Source organism: Mus pahari, chromosome 13 (assembly GCF_900095145.1).
Source record: "Mus pahari chromosome 13, PAHARI_EIJ_v1.1, whole genome shotgun sequence".
Lineage (NCBI taxonomy): Eukaryota > Metazoa > Chordata > Mammalia > Rodentia > Muridae > Mus > Mus pahari.
This window is the reverse complement of record NC_034602.1, coordinates 24,358,848-24,374,717: the sequence shown is the minus strand read 5'-3', so window position 1 is coordinate 24,374,717 and position 15,870 is coordinate 24,358,848. Positions and strand designations below refer to the sequence as shown.

Sequence of the window (15,870 nt, the reverse complement as noted above, 5' to 3'; positions counted from 1 at the left end):
AAAAAAAAAAAAAAAGAAGTAGGAAGATTAGGCAGGATAGCTGCAGAGAGGTAATTCCTGGGAGGGGCGTTGAGCACACAGAATAACGGGCCACGGCAGTCCCATCACAGAAGCAAGGACTTAACAGTCAGGGTGCCATGGGAACCTTTAAGAGGACCATATAGCCTTCAAAACCACTTCCAGAGCTAATGGTGCGCGCATGTAACTCTGGAGATACTTGGGCGACTGAGACAGGACTATGAGTTCAAAGTCACCCTGTGTATTTAACCAGGACACTGTCTCAAAATAAAAATACAAAAAAGGGGTGGTAGCGGGGTGCATGCTGAAAAAAAGACTCCATGCCCAGAGAAGCACAGTGAGTGTAAATTAGGTGACTGTTGAGTGGCCATTGTCTTCACAACAGATGAATTATCCACGTGTAGCCCCTCATGCATAGGTACTTCTCATCTAACATGCAGAGTCCATGGACCGTTCGACATCCTCCCTGGCTCACTGTTCTCAGTATCTCAGCATCAGTGTTCCTTAGGGTAAAGCGGGATCTGGCCAGGATACTTTCCCACACCTCCCTCAGATTGTGATGTCAATGGTGTGCAGTCGGGAGTCTGTGGGGTTTGCTTGTTTGTTTTTTAATTTTATTTATTTAATGTATGAGTGTTCTGCTGCATATACATCTACTGGCCCTTTATCTATGGTTGTGAGCCACCACATGGTCACTCGGAACTCAGGACCTCTGGAAGCGCAGCCAGTGCTCTTAACCACTGAGCCATCTCACCAGCCCTGTCTGTGGGTTTATAAGGCTCCCAGGTGATGCTGATGAAGGTGATCCATAGAGCACACGGAGGAATGATGCCCTGGGCCACCAGCACAGATCCGATGTGATGTCTAGACCGCCTCCCCTTGCCTCTAGCCTTCCCAGAGGAAGAGAATAAGAACAGCCACAGTTTTATTTCAGAAGCACTTGGTTTTATTGCACGGAAGCAATTGAAAGTGGACTTCAGTGGAGAGTACACCCTGGCGTGGTTCAGTGGTCAGCGCCCTGCCTCACCTGCTGCAGCTCTTCCAGGAGTGTGTACTGGGCAAGGGCCTGACCACTCCTTTGGAAAACAAGAAGGCATTCAGGAATAGGTTACAACATTTCAAGCATAATGCGTTTCTAACTGCTCATTCATTATTGCGGTCATCCGTCAGTTGGCCATACAGGAAATAAATGCACTTACTTGGAAAGGAGGGGGCAGTTTTTAGTCGCGTGTTTTACGCGTAGCATTCAGCATACATCACGTTCGGCTACAGTAAGCTATCATAATTGTCCATCACCTGGGGAGGGCTTTCGGCGTGGGTTGGGGGACAGGGCTCAGGGTTATCTTCTCTTGCTAACTTAATCCTAACAGAAATTCCTGTTTGGTGAGGGCAGGCCCGCCATCTAAGCGGTATTTCTTCTTAGAGAGGGAAAGGAAGAAATAAAATCTATCACGCCGACCCCTGAGTACTGGGACTGTCCTGAGTTTCTTTGGCTATTCTGGGTGTTCCTCTTGGCCTCTCTTACTTCTCTCCCTTGGCGGCCTTGTCCTCTGTGGTCTTCTCTGGGGGCTGGCTATCTTTCTGATCTGTGCTAGAGGATTTTTCAACCTTTTCTGTCTTGGGTCTGCTAGGCTCTTTGGGAAGGCCCTTGTCGTCCTCCTTGGCCTTGGCCTCTGCTTTGGGCTTCTCCTCAGGCTTCCTGGACTCTGTGGTCTTCTCTTCCTTGGGGTCTTTCTTCTCTGGGGCTGCTGGCGTCTCCTCTTTCTTTGGCTTTTCCTTCTCTGCGGGTTTGCTAGTTTCTTTGGCCTTGGTGTCTTCTGCTTCCGTCTTGGTTGCCTCTGTCTTCTCTTTGGGTTTAGCTTCTTCCTTCACGCCTGTCTTGGCAGGAGTCTCCTCCTCTGAGACCATGGCTTTCTTCTTCTCTCCAGCCTCTTCCTTCTTGGCTTCCACTGTAGAGTCCTTGGGCTTTTCCGTGGGAGTTTCCTTCTTCTCCTCCACCTTGGGCTTCGGGGCCTCCTTGGGAGCTTCGTCTTTCTTACTCTCCTTCGCCTCTGTTTTTGGTGTAGCTGGTGTCTTCTCTTCCTCTACCTTCTTTGGGGGTTCTTTGGCTTTTACCTCCTCCTTCACAGGGGACTTCACCTCTTCCTTCTTGGGAGCCACCTTTTCAGACGTCTTGGCTTCTTCCTTCTCAGGGGCCTTGGCTTCCTCCTTGGCAGGACTTTTCACCTGCTCAGGGGGTCTGATGTCTGCGGGCTGCTTCGCTTCCTCCTGTACTGGGGTCTTGGCTTCCGGAGACTTCACATCTAGAGGCTTGGCCTTCTCAGGAGACTTTGCTTCTTCCTTCACGGGGCTCTTGGCCTTCTCAGGGGATTTCACCTCAGCTGGGGGCTTGATCTCTTCCTTCACAGGGGACTTGGCCTTCTCCGGAGACTTGGCCTCAGCTGGGGATTTTGCACCTTCCTTCACGGGGGTCTTGGCCTTCTCTGGAGATTTTACCTCAATTGGTGACTTGGCCTCAGCTGGAGATTTGGCCTCACCTGGGGACTTGGCCTCAGCTGGTGACTTCACTGCAGCTGGAGATTTGGCCTCAGCTGGTGACTTGGCCTCACCTGGGGACTTCACTGCAGCTGGAGATTTGGCCTCAGCTGGTGACTTAGCTTCAGCTGGGGACTTAGCCTCAGCTGGGGACTTGGCCTCAACTGGGGACTTCACTGCAGCTGGAGATTTGGCCTCAGCTGGTGACTTGGCCTCAGCTGGAGATTTGGCCTCAGCTGGGGACTTCACTGCAGCTGGAGATTTGGCCTCAGCTGGGGACTTGGCCTCAGCTGGAGATTTGGCCTCAGCTGGGGACTTCACTGCAGCTGGAGATTTGGCCTCAGCTGGAGACTTGGCCTCACCTGGGGACTTCACTGTGGCTGGAGATTTGGCCTCAGCTGGTGACTTAGCTTCAGCTGGAGATTTGGCCTCAGCTGGTGACTTGGCCTCAGCTGGGGACTTGACCTCAGCTGGTGACTTGACCTCAGCTGGTGACTTGGCCTCAGCTGGTGACTTGGCCTCAGCTGGGGACTTGGCCTCACCTGGTGACTTGACCTCAGCTGGAGATTTGGCCTCAGCTGGTGACTTGGCCTCACCTGGGGACTTGGCCTCACCTGGGGACTTGACCTCAGCTGGAGATTTGGCCTCAGCTGGGGACTTGGCCTCTTCTTTCACAGGAGACTTGGTTTCTTTTTCTGGAGATGCAGCCTCTTCTGCAGGGGGAGATGTTGCTTCTTCTTCCTCTTCTTCTTTTCCTTCTCCCTCTTCTGCCTCTTCTCCTTCGTCACCTTGGGCCTCTTTGTCCTCCTCTTCCGTCACTTCTTCCGTCACCTGGATCTCTTCTGTCTGTTCCTCTACAATCACAGTTTCCTTCTCAGATTTCTCTACTACCTTTATCATCTCCTCGCTTTTGACTTTTATGTGCGTGGACGTGGAGGGAATTTTGGGGAGTCCCTCAGTAAGAGAGAAGGGACTCGGACCAAAGCCAATCCGACACTCTTCACCTTCCAGGAGCTTTCTGCAGAGTGGAAAATGGGATACACTGTTACCTCAGAACTGGACTCCGGGTTGCCTTTCCGAAGCCCCAGTACGTGCCGGGACAGGGTTTGGTGAATGAAGGCTATGACTCAGTGGCAGGAATCCCACTCTCTCCCTTGTTCCCTCTTCTTCTCTTCTCTATTGCTCTCTCTTTTTCCAGGCTTTTCATTTTCATTCCTAGTAGACTTTTGAACTCACTTATTTTTTTTTTTTCTGGTGCTGGGGATGGAGTTATGCTAACACATATCCTGCCCTGAGTCACAGCCTTGGCAGGAAGCACTTTGAGAGTTACTTCAGGAAGTGTTCCGGTGGCCACCTACAGAGCCTGACCCTCATGGGGGCTGCACTGCTGCTTAAGGGAGGAACCTTCACCTTAAAGAGTGGTCCTCCACAGAAGACCCTACACTGACAAAAGTTACACTGCGTGTCTCTCAACTAACACTTAGTTCAAGACAGGCATGGTGGCGCATGCCTTTAATCTCAGCACTTGAGAGGCAGAAACAGATGAACCTCTGTAACTTCGAGGCCAGCCTGTTCTACAAAGCAAGTTCCAGGAAAGTAGGGACTATACAGAGAAACCCTGTCTTAAACAATCCCATCCCCCCAAAAACAAAAACCTAATTCAAGAGAAAGTTGGGGGTCCAGGGTTATAGCTCGGTGGCATATTGCTGGTCCAGTATGTACGAGTCCTTGGGTTTGGAGAGACAGAGAGAATGACTCCTGAATGTTGTATATAACATCTACATGTGCACTGTACACACAACCCTGCACACACACAGAAACATAAAATGTAAGCCCTTCCCATGGCTGAAGGAGCAGCGAAGCCCACACGTGCACATTCAGGCTGAGAGGTTCCCTAATTGCCATTTAGAGTGTCCTGGCTCCTTTTGGAGCCATTCTTTGGGATTTCCCCTCTCACTTAGCTCCTCACCAGATGGTGACCTTATCCAGGCTACCCGGACTCTAACGGCCTTCATTTCCTCATTGGTAAAAGGCTGATCATCAGCGTCCTTACCTCAGAGGGCTGCTTCCGTGAGAGGATGAGTGTTAAGGGCTTGGTGGGAGATGAGGTGGCTGCTTAGTGGATGCCATAGGGGTTTCCCCCAAAACAGTGGTTTCCAAATTTAACAGCTTACAAATTATCCTGGATCCTGTTAAACTACAGATCTTAATCTACAGCCTGGGGCAGGGCCTGTGTTTCTATCTCTAGGATCACTGTACTACACTGAGTACCAAGATTAGAGCAGAGCCAGGAGGACAGCCAAGGACCACCCACCAGAAAGAGGCCTTCGGGATGTCATCCCTGCTAGGCTGTGATGTCCCATCTTTGGGGACTGGTCTTCTCATGACAACCATTCAGTGAGCACCAGCAGAACCTGTGTCAGCTGGACACCTTGTAAGCAGGACTGGCTGAGCTTCCACCAACCCATGGTGTGGATGTTGTTTCTGTTGTCTCCATTTACTTACATAAGGAATGAAGGCCCAGCAAGCTAAGAAACAACAAAGAGTGGGGCTGGAACAGTGTCTGACTAGCTAAGCACCTCTTTTCCTCCAAAGCACGTCTCTAACTAGAGAAGGCTTAGGGAAGAGTCTTTAAACTGTATGTCACTGTCAGAAACATAAGAAGTCACTCCTGAGCCAATGATTTGGGATGGCGGGAGACGAGTGTTGTGTATGCAAATATATGCAAATGCATCCAACATCACTGACATGTTCCTTGAAAACTGTTAAATGGCCAATTTAAGATACAGACTTTAAAATACATTTTTCTTATTTTATTGTGCACAGGTGTGGGTACATGGGTGCCTCAGTGGGTGAGGGAGGTTATGGACAGCTTTCAGGAATCAAAGTTCTCTCCCTCTACAGGAGATTCTGCTGATCAAACATGGGCCCTCAGGCTTCTACAGCAAGTGTCTTTACCCATGAACCGTTCTGCTGATCACACGTCATTAAAACATATTGTACTATAATTAGCACTAGAGGGACAGCTGAGCTTTTAAGGGTTAAGGCTCACAACTGAAAGACTTGGGGCTGGTAAGATGGCTGGGTGAGTAGAGAGGCTTGCTGCACAGGCTTTAACACCTGAATTCCACCCTCAGAGCCCATGTAAAGGTAGGAGGAGAGATCTACAGAGTTGTCCCTTGGCCCATGTCTTTAGCTAGATTGTGGTGATGCACACCTTTAATCCCAGCCTTGGGGTACAGAGGTAGGTGGGTCTCCACGATCTAGTAAGCTCTGTTTTAAAAAACAAAACAAAAGAAAACAAAAGGAAAACCAAAAAACCCTTTGTCTCTAAAACAAAAGGCAGCCACCCAAACACAACCTGAAACTGAAGGCTTAGTACTGAAGGCTTAGTACTGAAGGCTTAGTACTTTATGGAAGTCAGGGCTCTACACTGCCTCTGGCTCCTGGGCCTCTTACCTGTAAGCGGCAATCTCAATGTCCAGGGCCATCTTGACGTTGAGCAGGTCCTGGTACTCTCGGAGCTGCGCAGCCATCTCCCACTTGGTGTTTCTCAGCTCACTGTCCAACTGCTGAATAGCGTCCTGGGGAAGACAGATCAGACATCAGGAAAGTCATCTGCCATGTAGTACCAGGCGAGGTAAGCCGGTGCTGCCCTGCTCAGCCACCTGCCTGGGGACAAAGCCCCACCCCGTCAACATTTCAACGTGCACGTACAGCGCTGGAAAAGTCTGGAGCAAAAGGCTCAGCCTGAGGAAAGTTCTGGAATGAAAGACAACAGACACTGGCTCAGTCAGAACGATGGGTGAATTTTTACAGACGTCTTAGGAAATGTTCCCTGAAGGGCTGAGATGTAGCTGGGTTGGTACACTCTACAGGGCTACCTGGGGTGAGAGCAGTCTTAGTTACATTGTTTTCTGTTCTTTCCAAAAGTGCCTGCAAGTGTCAACCCTTGCTATTTGATTCCCTGGCAAGCCAGAGGACACCCAGAAGCATACTGGATACAGATGAAACTTCTTTTCCCTGGACCACTGCTTAAAGGAGTGGTTCTCAACCTGCTCTCCCAGGGTTTTAACAAACCTCTTTCTCCAAAGAATAGTTACATTGTGATTCATAACTATTAAAATTGCAGTTATGAAATAGTAAGGAAAATAATTTTCTGGCTGGGATCACCACAGCATAAGGACCTGTATGCAAATACAGCAGCATCAGGAGGGCTGGGAAGCACTGCCTTAGAGTGAACCATCACACCACCCTCTGCTTACTCCTTAATGTTTCTCCAGCTGCCACTGTCTCTGTAGTTACCACATTTGCTTGTTTATCAGGTTCTGGGAAAGTGACACTTTTCTCCCCAGACTGTTTTTGACTGAAGAAATCTTCCCAAGCTGCGCCCAGGCCACACCCACAGACACTGGTGACTAGAATGCCTACTCTAACCAAGACTATGCTGAACATTTATAGTTAAGTAGTAAATTCTTTCTTAGGTGCTAGGACAGAGCCCAGGACCTCATGCACTCGACCACTGGGCTACGTCCCCAAAGTTGTGAGCACTCTAAATCTCTTAGATCTTCACAGATCTGCAAAGTGGAGGTTTTTGCTGGTTTTCTTCTTTTCACTCCAGAGATAGGCAGAGAACTCTCCAGGTCACACAACAAATGTGAAGTCTGACTCAGAGACCGGGGTCCTGCTCTAAGAAAGGAAGTGAGTCACCCTCCCCTCTGCTCACCTGGTAGGAGGCAATGTCTGCCTGGTGACGGTCCTCTAGCTCAGAGCGCTGCCTCTCCAGTGACTCCTTGGTGCTTCTCAGGGCCTCCAGCTCTGTGGTCCTGGCCTGCAACTGCCGCCGGTACTCAGTTATCTCCTCTTGGGCTGAGCGCATAGCATCTGTGTTCACTTTGGCTGCTTCTGAGAGTCGGTCCAACCTCACTAAGTAGGGAAGGAATCAGGACACAGGGTTAGCAACATATGGACTTGGGTTGCAGTCTGCAAAGTGGCAATGCATGGGTTGAAGACCTACTGGGTGCCAGGATGTTTAATACACCCTTTCCTATGACAGTTAAGAAGTTATGGTCCAAAGCCACCCTGCTAGCGAGCGGCAGGATTCAAATTTAGTCTATCTGGCTTCAGAAAACAGACTGTGTCTCCCTCAACTTGATCCATAAACCACTCAGGAGACAGGAAGCCCCCATTGGTGGTTCCAGTGCCTGGCAGAGTTCCTTAACAAAGGGTTGCCACACTGCACTTAGGGGTTCAGATGGAAAACTAGCATGAGGTCTAACTCTGAGCCCAGGTGTGCAGTGTGGGAAAGAAGTTAATATTCCTCTGATTTCTCCAGGTATGAACACTGGGAGTGATCAGTTGCAGTGTAGCCATGGTAACTTCATTGCAGATTTCTGCAGAGTCCAAGGTCATAGGAGAGCACAAGGCCCATCCTGTACCAGCCTCTGTCCCTTCCTCTTCTGGCTCCCTTAACACAGCAGCCCCGGAGGCAGTGGAGCCTCTGCCACCAGCTGGCACCTGGGACTCAGATCTTGTCCAGGCCAGTGAACATCAGAAATTGGTCTTAATCTTCAGAAAGTGAACATCCTGCATCCAAGAGCTGAGTCCTGGTGGAAAGAAAGAGGCCAGCTGGTGGGAACACATATCCTGGGATGCTCTGCTTGGTGAAGGGCAAACCTAAAAGAAGAGAAGAGGTCCCCTCTGGGAGGAGCCTTGCTGCAGAGATGGGGGAAGGGCACTGCCACCGAAAAGGCGTGGAATGTGAAAAGGGAAATTCCACCCACCCAAATCCCAGCATTCCGGGCTTTCCGTGCTGTTAGCAAAGGCTTAAAAGCCGCTCAAGTGAGGAGTCTTTAGCTATTATGGATCACAGACACCTTTGAAAAGTGCAGATGCTCTGTCCTTGCCTCCCGAACAACGCGTGGATTTATAGATGGCTACAGGAACGATTCTGCAGCTGACACTAAGGAGCCCAGTTACTCTATGCCCCAATCCCAAAGGAAATGAGAATGAGAGAAAGCCAATGTTGGTCAAGGTCACGCTGCAGCTACTGGGTAGGGTTTCAGGGCAACTGCAGTCTAGCTAACTCAGAACCCCTGTAAATTTTGGGAAAGAGGAAGGGGATATTAAATAACAGCCATTTGTAGTCATGAGGTTCACATGCTGGTTCTGTACTGGCTAGAAAGGGCGTGAAAATGAATGGCTTTCATTTTTACACAGCAATTACTAAAATTGCGAGATGTTATGTACTGAGCAAGTAGTGGGGCGACGCCTGGTGGAACGAATACTCCTGTTCCGCCCACTGCGCAGGGTGCGCAAGAAAGGGTGGGCAGAGTTGGCAGGCAAGAGGCTGCTGGATACCTGATACTCTGGGTCCAGAAGGGGCTTGCTCCATTTCAGATGGGAGATCTGTCTGAATCTGGGGTCTGTCTAACCGTGTGTGGAGCACAGGGGTTGGCCCCGGTGTTTAAGTACAGACATAAAGAATGTGGAGGGTTGGCAACTAAAGGAAAATCCAGAATTGGGGCGCCCCAAGGGAGGGTCTGGGTAAAACCGCTACTTTGTGAGGTGGCATGCACTTCGCAGCGGGTCCTCTACCGTCCTCGTTGGTGAGCCCACGGGCTGCTCACTACCCCTTCCCACCCCGCGCTCCCACGCACCTCGGAACCACTCCTCGGACTGCAGAGTGCTCTGCACCGCGTGGCCTTCGAGCTGCGCGCGGATCTCCCGCAGCGCCGACGTCACATCGCACTTGAGGGCGTCGCGAGCCTCGGCCTGAGCCTGCGCCTGCGCGGCCCCGCAGCCCTGGATCTGACCGAGCAGCTCGCCCACCTCCTCCTGGTGGTGGCGCCGCAGGTAGCCGCACTCCTCCTGCAGCGCCTGCGCCTTCTTCTGCAGCTCCACGCGCGCCGCTTCCGCCTCCTGCGCGAAGCGCGCCAGGGCGCGCGCCGCCGCCTCCGCCTCCTCGCGCTGCCGGGCCTCCTCGTCCAGCCGCTGGCGGACGTGCGCGATGTCCTCCAGCAGGTGCTCCTGCTCCAGGCGCAGCTGCCCGCGCGCCGCCCCGAGGCGCAGCACGGCGCCGCGCATCTCCCGCACCTCGCGCTCGTACAGCTCGCCCATGGCGGCGCGGCCGGCTTGCTGCTGCCGCAGCGCCGCCGCCTCGCCCTCCAGGCTGCGGTTGTGCGCCTCGAGCTGCCTCACCTTGTCGATGTAGCCCGCGAAGCGGTCGTTCAGAGCCTGCAGCTGCTCCTTCTCGCTGCGCGCCGCCACCGCCGCCACCACGCAGCCCTCTGGGCCGTTGCTTAGGGTGTCTAGCGAGTCGGTGCTCGAGGCGGCGCCGGCGCCGCGGAAGCGGCTGGGTGAGGCGGACACGGAGCTCACGGACGTCCGCGCCCACGAGTGGAAGCCGCTGGAGGAGCCGGCCGCGGAGCGCGTGCCGCCCGCGCCTGCCTTGCGGCTCAGCGCGTAGTGCAGGCTGCCTCCTCCGTGCAGCGGCGCGAACGGGGCGCCCAGCAGCGCATCGGCGCTGCCGAAGCTCATCATGGCCGGAGCAGGTGCGGCCGCCGGCGGAGCGGGAGTGCGGGGCCGGGACGGGGCGGGCAGCACTGCGGCAGCTCTGGGATGCCGGCTCTTTTATATCCGCGGTGGCCCGGTCCGGCCCCTCGGCAGTGGGGGGCTGGGGAGGAGGGCCCCGCCCTCTCCACCTCCTCCCCCGCGGCCCCGGGCCGACCGGCTTCTCCGCAGTGAGAGGGGCGGGGCTGGGGGGGGACGACCCAGGAGTGAAGGGGAATCGACGCATCGTCAGTGGAGCCTCCCGAGGTCAGACCAAGGAGTAAAGGACTTCCGGAGCGGACAAGTGCAGACCTCCAGGTGCATGTCGGAAGACCCTATTGGTCAGAATAAGACCCTCAGAATAAGAGAGGGCACTGGAAATAGGGAGGGGATTGCAGAACTGAGGGGTCAGGGCGCCTTCGGGTTGAAGCAGTGAGAAACTGTAGTGATTACTATGAGAGGACACCCCCACTTGAGAAGCAGAACAGGGTTCCCTGATAGTTAGGACCTTGAGATGAGGAGTGCAGACTGCAGCCACCCACGGAGGGATTCTGCTGCACGATGAATGCTACTGAGGATAAATGGGGACCTTCTAGCTGGAGGTGCAGTGTTCCCCAGATACTACAGAGGCCCTGGGCCACCCAGAGGGGCTTAAGGAACTGTATACAGCTGGCTTCGGGGTTGGGGTTGGGGTTGGGATGGGTGTGGAGTTTGAAAGGACTGCAAAGCTACCCTGAGAATGAGAACACTGCAGAAGGAGAAAGGGAGCACTGGGTGAGAGGAACTTGGTGCTCTCTTAAAAATTCCAGTGGCCACGACTGGAAAGTGGAGTCTCATCTTGCCTGGCAAGGAAAACTGCCTACGAAGAACAGGGGGTCCCTCAGTAGGCAGCAAGAGCATCAATACCCAAGCCAAGTTCTGCCACAGGATGGCGTTAGCTTCTGTGCTTCGCTAGCGGAAGGACCTTGTACAAATTGTGTTCTCCTATGTTTGGTTTTCCCTTGTGTGCAAGAGACAAGATGCAACTCCAAGCTCCCATGTGCCCCTGGGAGGATCTCTGGCTGAATTTGGGAACAATCCACATATTACCAGGCGGAATAGTACCCATTTCCCCTCACCTGAGAACTTTGTCTTTCTCCCTTCCTTGACCGATTATTTTCTGTTTTATCTTGGCATCTCACTCCTATTCCACAATAGATGAACCATAAGCATCCGCCTTCATGCTCCGAGGAAGTGGTGGGGTGGTTTCTCAGTACCAAAGTCCCCCGACCTCCATCATGAACCCTTCTTCATGAGGCTTCAGGTAAAAGGGAGGGGCGGCGGAGGGGCTCAGACTTGGAGCTCTTGCTTTATTATATGGCTCATTCTTGGTTTTCTGGTCAAAAGCGGTGTTAGTGGAGCCATCCGTGCCGCTATCGCTTCAGCACTACGGACAGCGCCCGCTCCTCGGATGGGAAGGGTTGATCTATGCCTAACAGAGTAGGGACGTTCAGTAGCTTTTCCAAGCAGTCCCTCTGTGCGGTACAAGGGAGGATTGGATGAGACATATGACAGGCTCAAAGCGACCTATGGTTGTATGTAAGTGACCCACCCCTGCATGTCCTGTCCAGTGCCTGGCTCTCTGTGAAGTTTTCTCCCTGTAAACCTCTTCCCGGAGCAGAGAGAGAACCCCACTCCAATGCCCACTGACAAGCTCTGGGAACCAGTATAGACGTCTTCAGATCAGAACTTCTCCCAGGCAATTACCTCAAGCCTCACTGCACCCCAGTGGTTTTCTTTTTTGGAGGGATCCCTAGGATGAAAACTGACAGATTCCCTAAAAGAGATCCCTGCCTGTCTCTTTCCTCTGTCTCATTCCCAGCCCCTGGCTGCAGGCTGACCCTCATTGCTACAGAAGTGATGGCGCTGTCCCTTTAACCACGTTTTACTGGAAGGAGAGTGCACTAGGGAGGAGGGGAAGGAGGGGGAGGAGTCTCTAGTTTTTCATGATGGAGCAGAACATGATGAAGCATTTTCCCAATTTAAAGGTCCAGTCATGCTGCTTTATGCAGGGGTCAGAAAGGCTGGGAGGGAGGTGTGGTTGAAAAGCTGGAGTGAATGGCTTGTTTGAGGCACTGCAGATGTCATGGGGAGGGGACTTGGGTACAGACCTCTACCCCCTTACACCCACACGGCTTCCCCATTTACCTTCCATCCTGCTTGGATTTTTGTTATTAGATTCTTGTTCCTTTGACTCTCTTCAGTTGTCGGCAGAGCACACACGCCCTTCTTGGGGGTGAGAGGTCTGACAAGCAGGTGACAGCACGCATGAATGATGGCGGGGGGGGGGGAAGGTGACATGTGGCTTCTCAGAGGCACCAGGTGTGGCTTTTGTGGCTGCAAGATTGTTGTGAACGCTGGGACCCTGGGAGCCTTCAGACTCACCTTCAGGAAGCTGCCTCCTTCCCTTCACCCTGAGCCTAGGTCGATATCCCCTCCTGGGGTCCTAGGGTCCCCAGAGCTAGTCCTTGCCTGTGTGCTGCTTCCCAGTCTGTTGTTGTGAGTGGATAGATGGATGGATTCTAATCAGTTCTCTAGCAAAATGCATGGCCAAGAGAGAACTGAGAATGATTCTTTTTGCTGCGCAGTGGTGATACACGCCTTAAATCCCAGCACTCAGGAGGCAGAGGCAGGCAGGCAGATCTCTGAGTCTGCAGCCAGCCTGATCTACAGAGTGAGTTTCAGGACAGCCAGGGCTACATGTGATTCTTTTCTAAGATCTTGCCGTTGAGATAACTTTTGCCTTCCATCCTGCATTCTTAACATTTAGCAGTGAACAAGACGACATCTCTCTCCATCCATCCATCCATCCCTTAATTGCACCCCTGTCTCTTTCCTTGCCTATTGAGCCGCTGCTGTGTGTGATAGGCACACACTGGATGACGGAGCCACTGAACCCAGTAAGCCCATCTTCCCAGGTGTCTCCTTAGGGCAATTCTGAACTCTTCCCAGATCTCAGCCCAGAATGCCCCAGGGTGCCTTTAAGATGCTTCATGCTATATATGATTCCATGTTAGAGATTTAGTTCCCAGGGAGTTGCCGTTGGAAGATGGTGAAGATTTTAAGCAATGAAATCCTGCTCAGAGGTATTCAGAAACTATGGGCATGCTCCCAAGGGAAGCTGCAAGTCCCAGGCCCTTTCCTCCCCTCCTCTTCCTCCTCTTTTCCTTTCTTCTTCTCTTCAATTTCCTCCCCTCCCTTCCTCCCTATCTCCCTTTCTATCTTTTCTTCTTCCTTCTTTTCTTTCTCTCTTCTCTCTTCTCTCTTCTCTCTTCTCTCTCTCTCTCTCTCTCTCTCTCTCTCTCTCTCTCTCTCTCTCCCCTCCCTCTCCCCACCACCCCTCTCCCTCTCTCTCTCCACAGCTTTTGCTATTGCTTTCTGTCTTAGTCAGGGTTTCTATTGCTGTAATGAAACACCATGACCAAGAAGCAAGCTGGGGAGGAAAGGGTTTATTTGGCTTACACTTCCTCACTGTACTCCATCACTGAAGGAAGTCAGGACAGGAACCAGGAGGCAGGAGCTGAAGCAGAGGCCGTGGAGGGTGCCGCTTACTGGCTTGCTCAGCCTGCTTTCTTATAGAACCCAGGACCACCAGCCCAGGGGTAGCACCACCGGCCATGAAGTGGGCCGTCCCCCATCAGTCACTAATTAAAGAAACACCCTACAATTGGACTGCTGGAGGCATTTCCTCAATTAAGACTCCCTCATTTCAGATAACTAACTTGTGTCAAGTTGACATAAAACTATCCAAGGATTCTCTCTTTCTATTTAGACAGGCTCTTGCCTGGGCTAGCTTTACATTCTGCCCTCCTTTCTCAGGTGCCCAAGTGTTGGTATTAAAGGCAGTTTTATTGGCTCATCAGGGCAGCCTGTCCCTATGTTGCCCAGACTGGCCTTGAACTCCTGACCCTCCTGCGGAAGGGCTAGGGTTGCAGGTGTGCACCCTCATGCTAGACACTTCATTTTTCTTTTCTTTCTGGCCATGAATTGAGGGTTTTGTTTGTTTGTTTTTTCACTCCATCATGCTGCCTTGCCAAAGCAATGCAGCTTTACATTGCCAAATGCATCAATACAGTGCCAAAGCAATGGGTCCAGCTGATCCTCGACTAGAACCTCGAAAACTACAAGCTGAGATGAACACCCCCTTTTTTTGTAAGTTGCCATTACAAAAGCGAACATATACAATGGATATTCCTCTAACAAAAAGGAAAGGAGAAGCCAGGTGTGACTGCTTATGACTTCTAGGATTTGGGAGGCTGAGACAGGAGGATTGCTGTAAGTCCAAGATCAGTCTGGGCTATATGGTGAGTTTCAGACCAGCTTAGACTAGAGTGTGTGTGGGGGGGGGAGGGGTGTCTGCCATGACTAAGTATGCTAACTAGAGTTGTTAGAACTTTCCAGAGCCTGATATTGTGAAGAGCCCTGGGAATCTTCCAGAGCCAAGCATACATGCTGAGTGCCTGAGCTTATTTGCTTTCAGACCCATCCTGCTTCAGGTATCTCCCAGACAAAGTCGCAGTGGCCCACAGTGAAGGACTTGGAGTGATGCCTCACTCTTGGCTGGGAGTGGGGGGGGGGGATGGGGGCAGCTTCTGCCGGCATACAGTGGAGTTTGTGGCTGGCCTCCTCAGGAGCGTATTTGAAGGTTGAAGCTGCAGCCTTCCCAGCATTCACTGCTGCCCCCACTCCTTTCATTCAGTATTGCTGGCAAGTCAGAAGGAGGAGTTTGTGGTGGAAGCAGGTCCCTCTGGACCTGTGTGCACAGCAGAGAATTTCACAATTCACTGCTAATACAGAAGCATTAACAAGTGAGTACCCTCCATGTTGCAAGGGCCCTTCTTTCTATTTTATAGATATGTAAACGGAGGCCTGAGTGAGGGATTGGGTTATCTGAGTTAACTCAGTGATAGAATGAAGGATTTTAAGTCATCCAGACCTAAGCAGTTCTGCACATACCCAGGTCTCCACCGAAGCAGAGCCCAGATGTCTGAGGGCAGGGGAATGAGAAGTCCCTGAGTGCAGGGTGGGGTGTGGCAGTTTTCTGGACCTGAGACTGGGGAGAGGGCTGGCTTCTGCCCAGAGTCCTGCGGCCAGCATCTGCACATCCTGGGTTATGTTTTGGTTTTAGTGTTGAACGCAGGCCCTCGTTCGAGCCAAGCATTCTTTCTCTCCTTAAAAAAGAGCATCACGTTCGTCTCATACAGTTGCTTTTCTGTGCTGTGGTAAACACCACAGGGACCAAGTATTTAGATGTCCAGGGAGATGGGGAAATCTCATTCACATCCTCACATATTCGCCTACTTACATACATGTGTGTATGTGAGTGCAGGTGCTGCACACATGCCATAGCATGGGAGCCCAGGTCAGAGGAGAACATGTCTCTCTCCTTCCACTCCTCCTCTCTGTGTCAGGAGACCTACACTGGCCTGAGACTCACATACAGCTGAGACTGACCTTGAACCCATGATCCTTCTGTATCTATTTCAAATGTGTTTTTTTCTCTTTCTCAGAAATCTATTGCATGTGTGTGTGTGTGTGTGCGCGCGCGCGCGCATGCGCGCGCGCAAAAATGCTACCACAGGTGTATAGAGACCACAGAAAATAGGGTTCTTTCCTTCAACCATGCATGTTCTGGGGATTCAACTCAGATTGTCAGATTTGGCAGCAAGCATCTTTACCCAGTGAACCATCTCACCAGCCCAGCTGATTTCTCTTCTAATAAGGTGT

The 15,870-nt window shown here is 52.0% G+C and overlaps 1 protein-coding gene across 1 annotated transcript; it reads right to left on the bottom strand.

Moving 5' to 3' along the window:
* Positions 1 to 941: 941 nt before the first annotated feature.
* Nefh (neurofilament heavy) lies at positions 942 to 10,225 on the bottom strand. The gene is made up of 4 exons (XM_021210187.1): positions 9,213 to 10,225; positions 7,280 to 7,479; positions 6,013 to 6,137; positions 942 to 3,571 (listed from the first exon to the last, which is right to left on the bottom strand). The coding sequence occupies exons 1-4, from the start codon at positions 10,093 to 10,095 to the stop codon at positions 1,540 to 1,542; spliced, it is 3,240 nt and encodes a 1,079-aa protein (XP_021065846.1). The 5' UTR covers positions 10,096 to 10,225; the 3' UTR covers positions 942 to 1,539.
* Between the last annotated feature and the right edge of the window lie 5,645 nt (positions 10,226 to 15,870).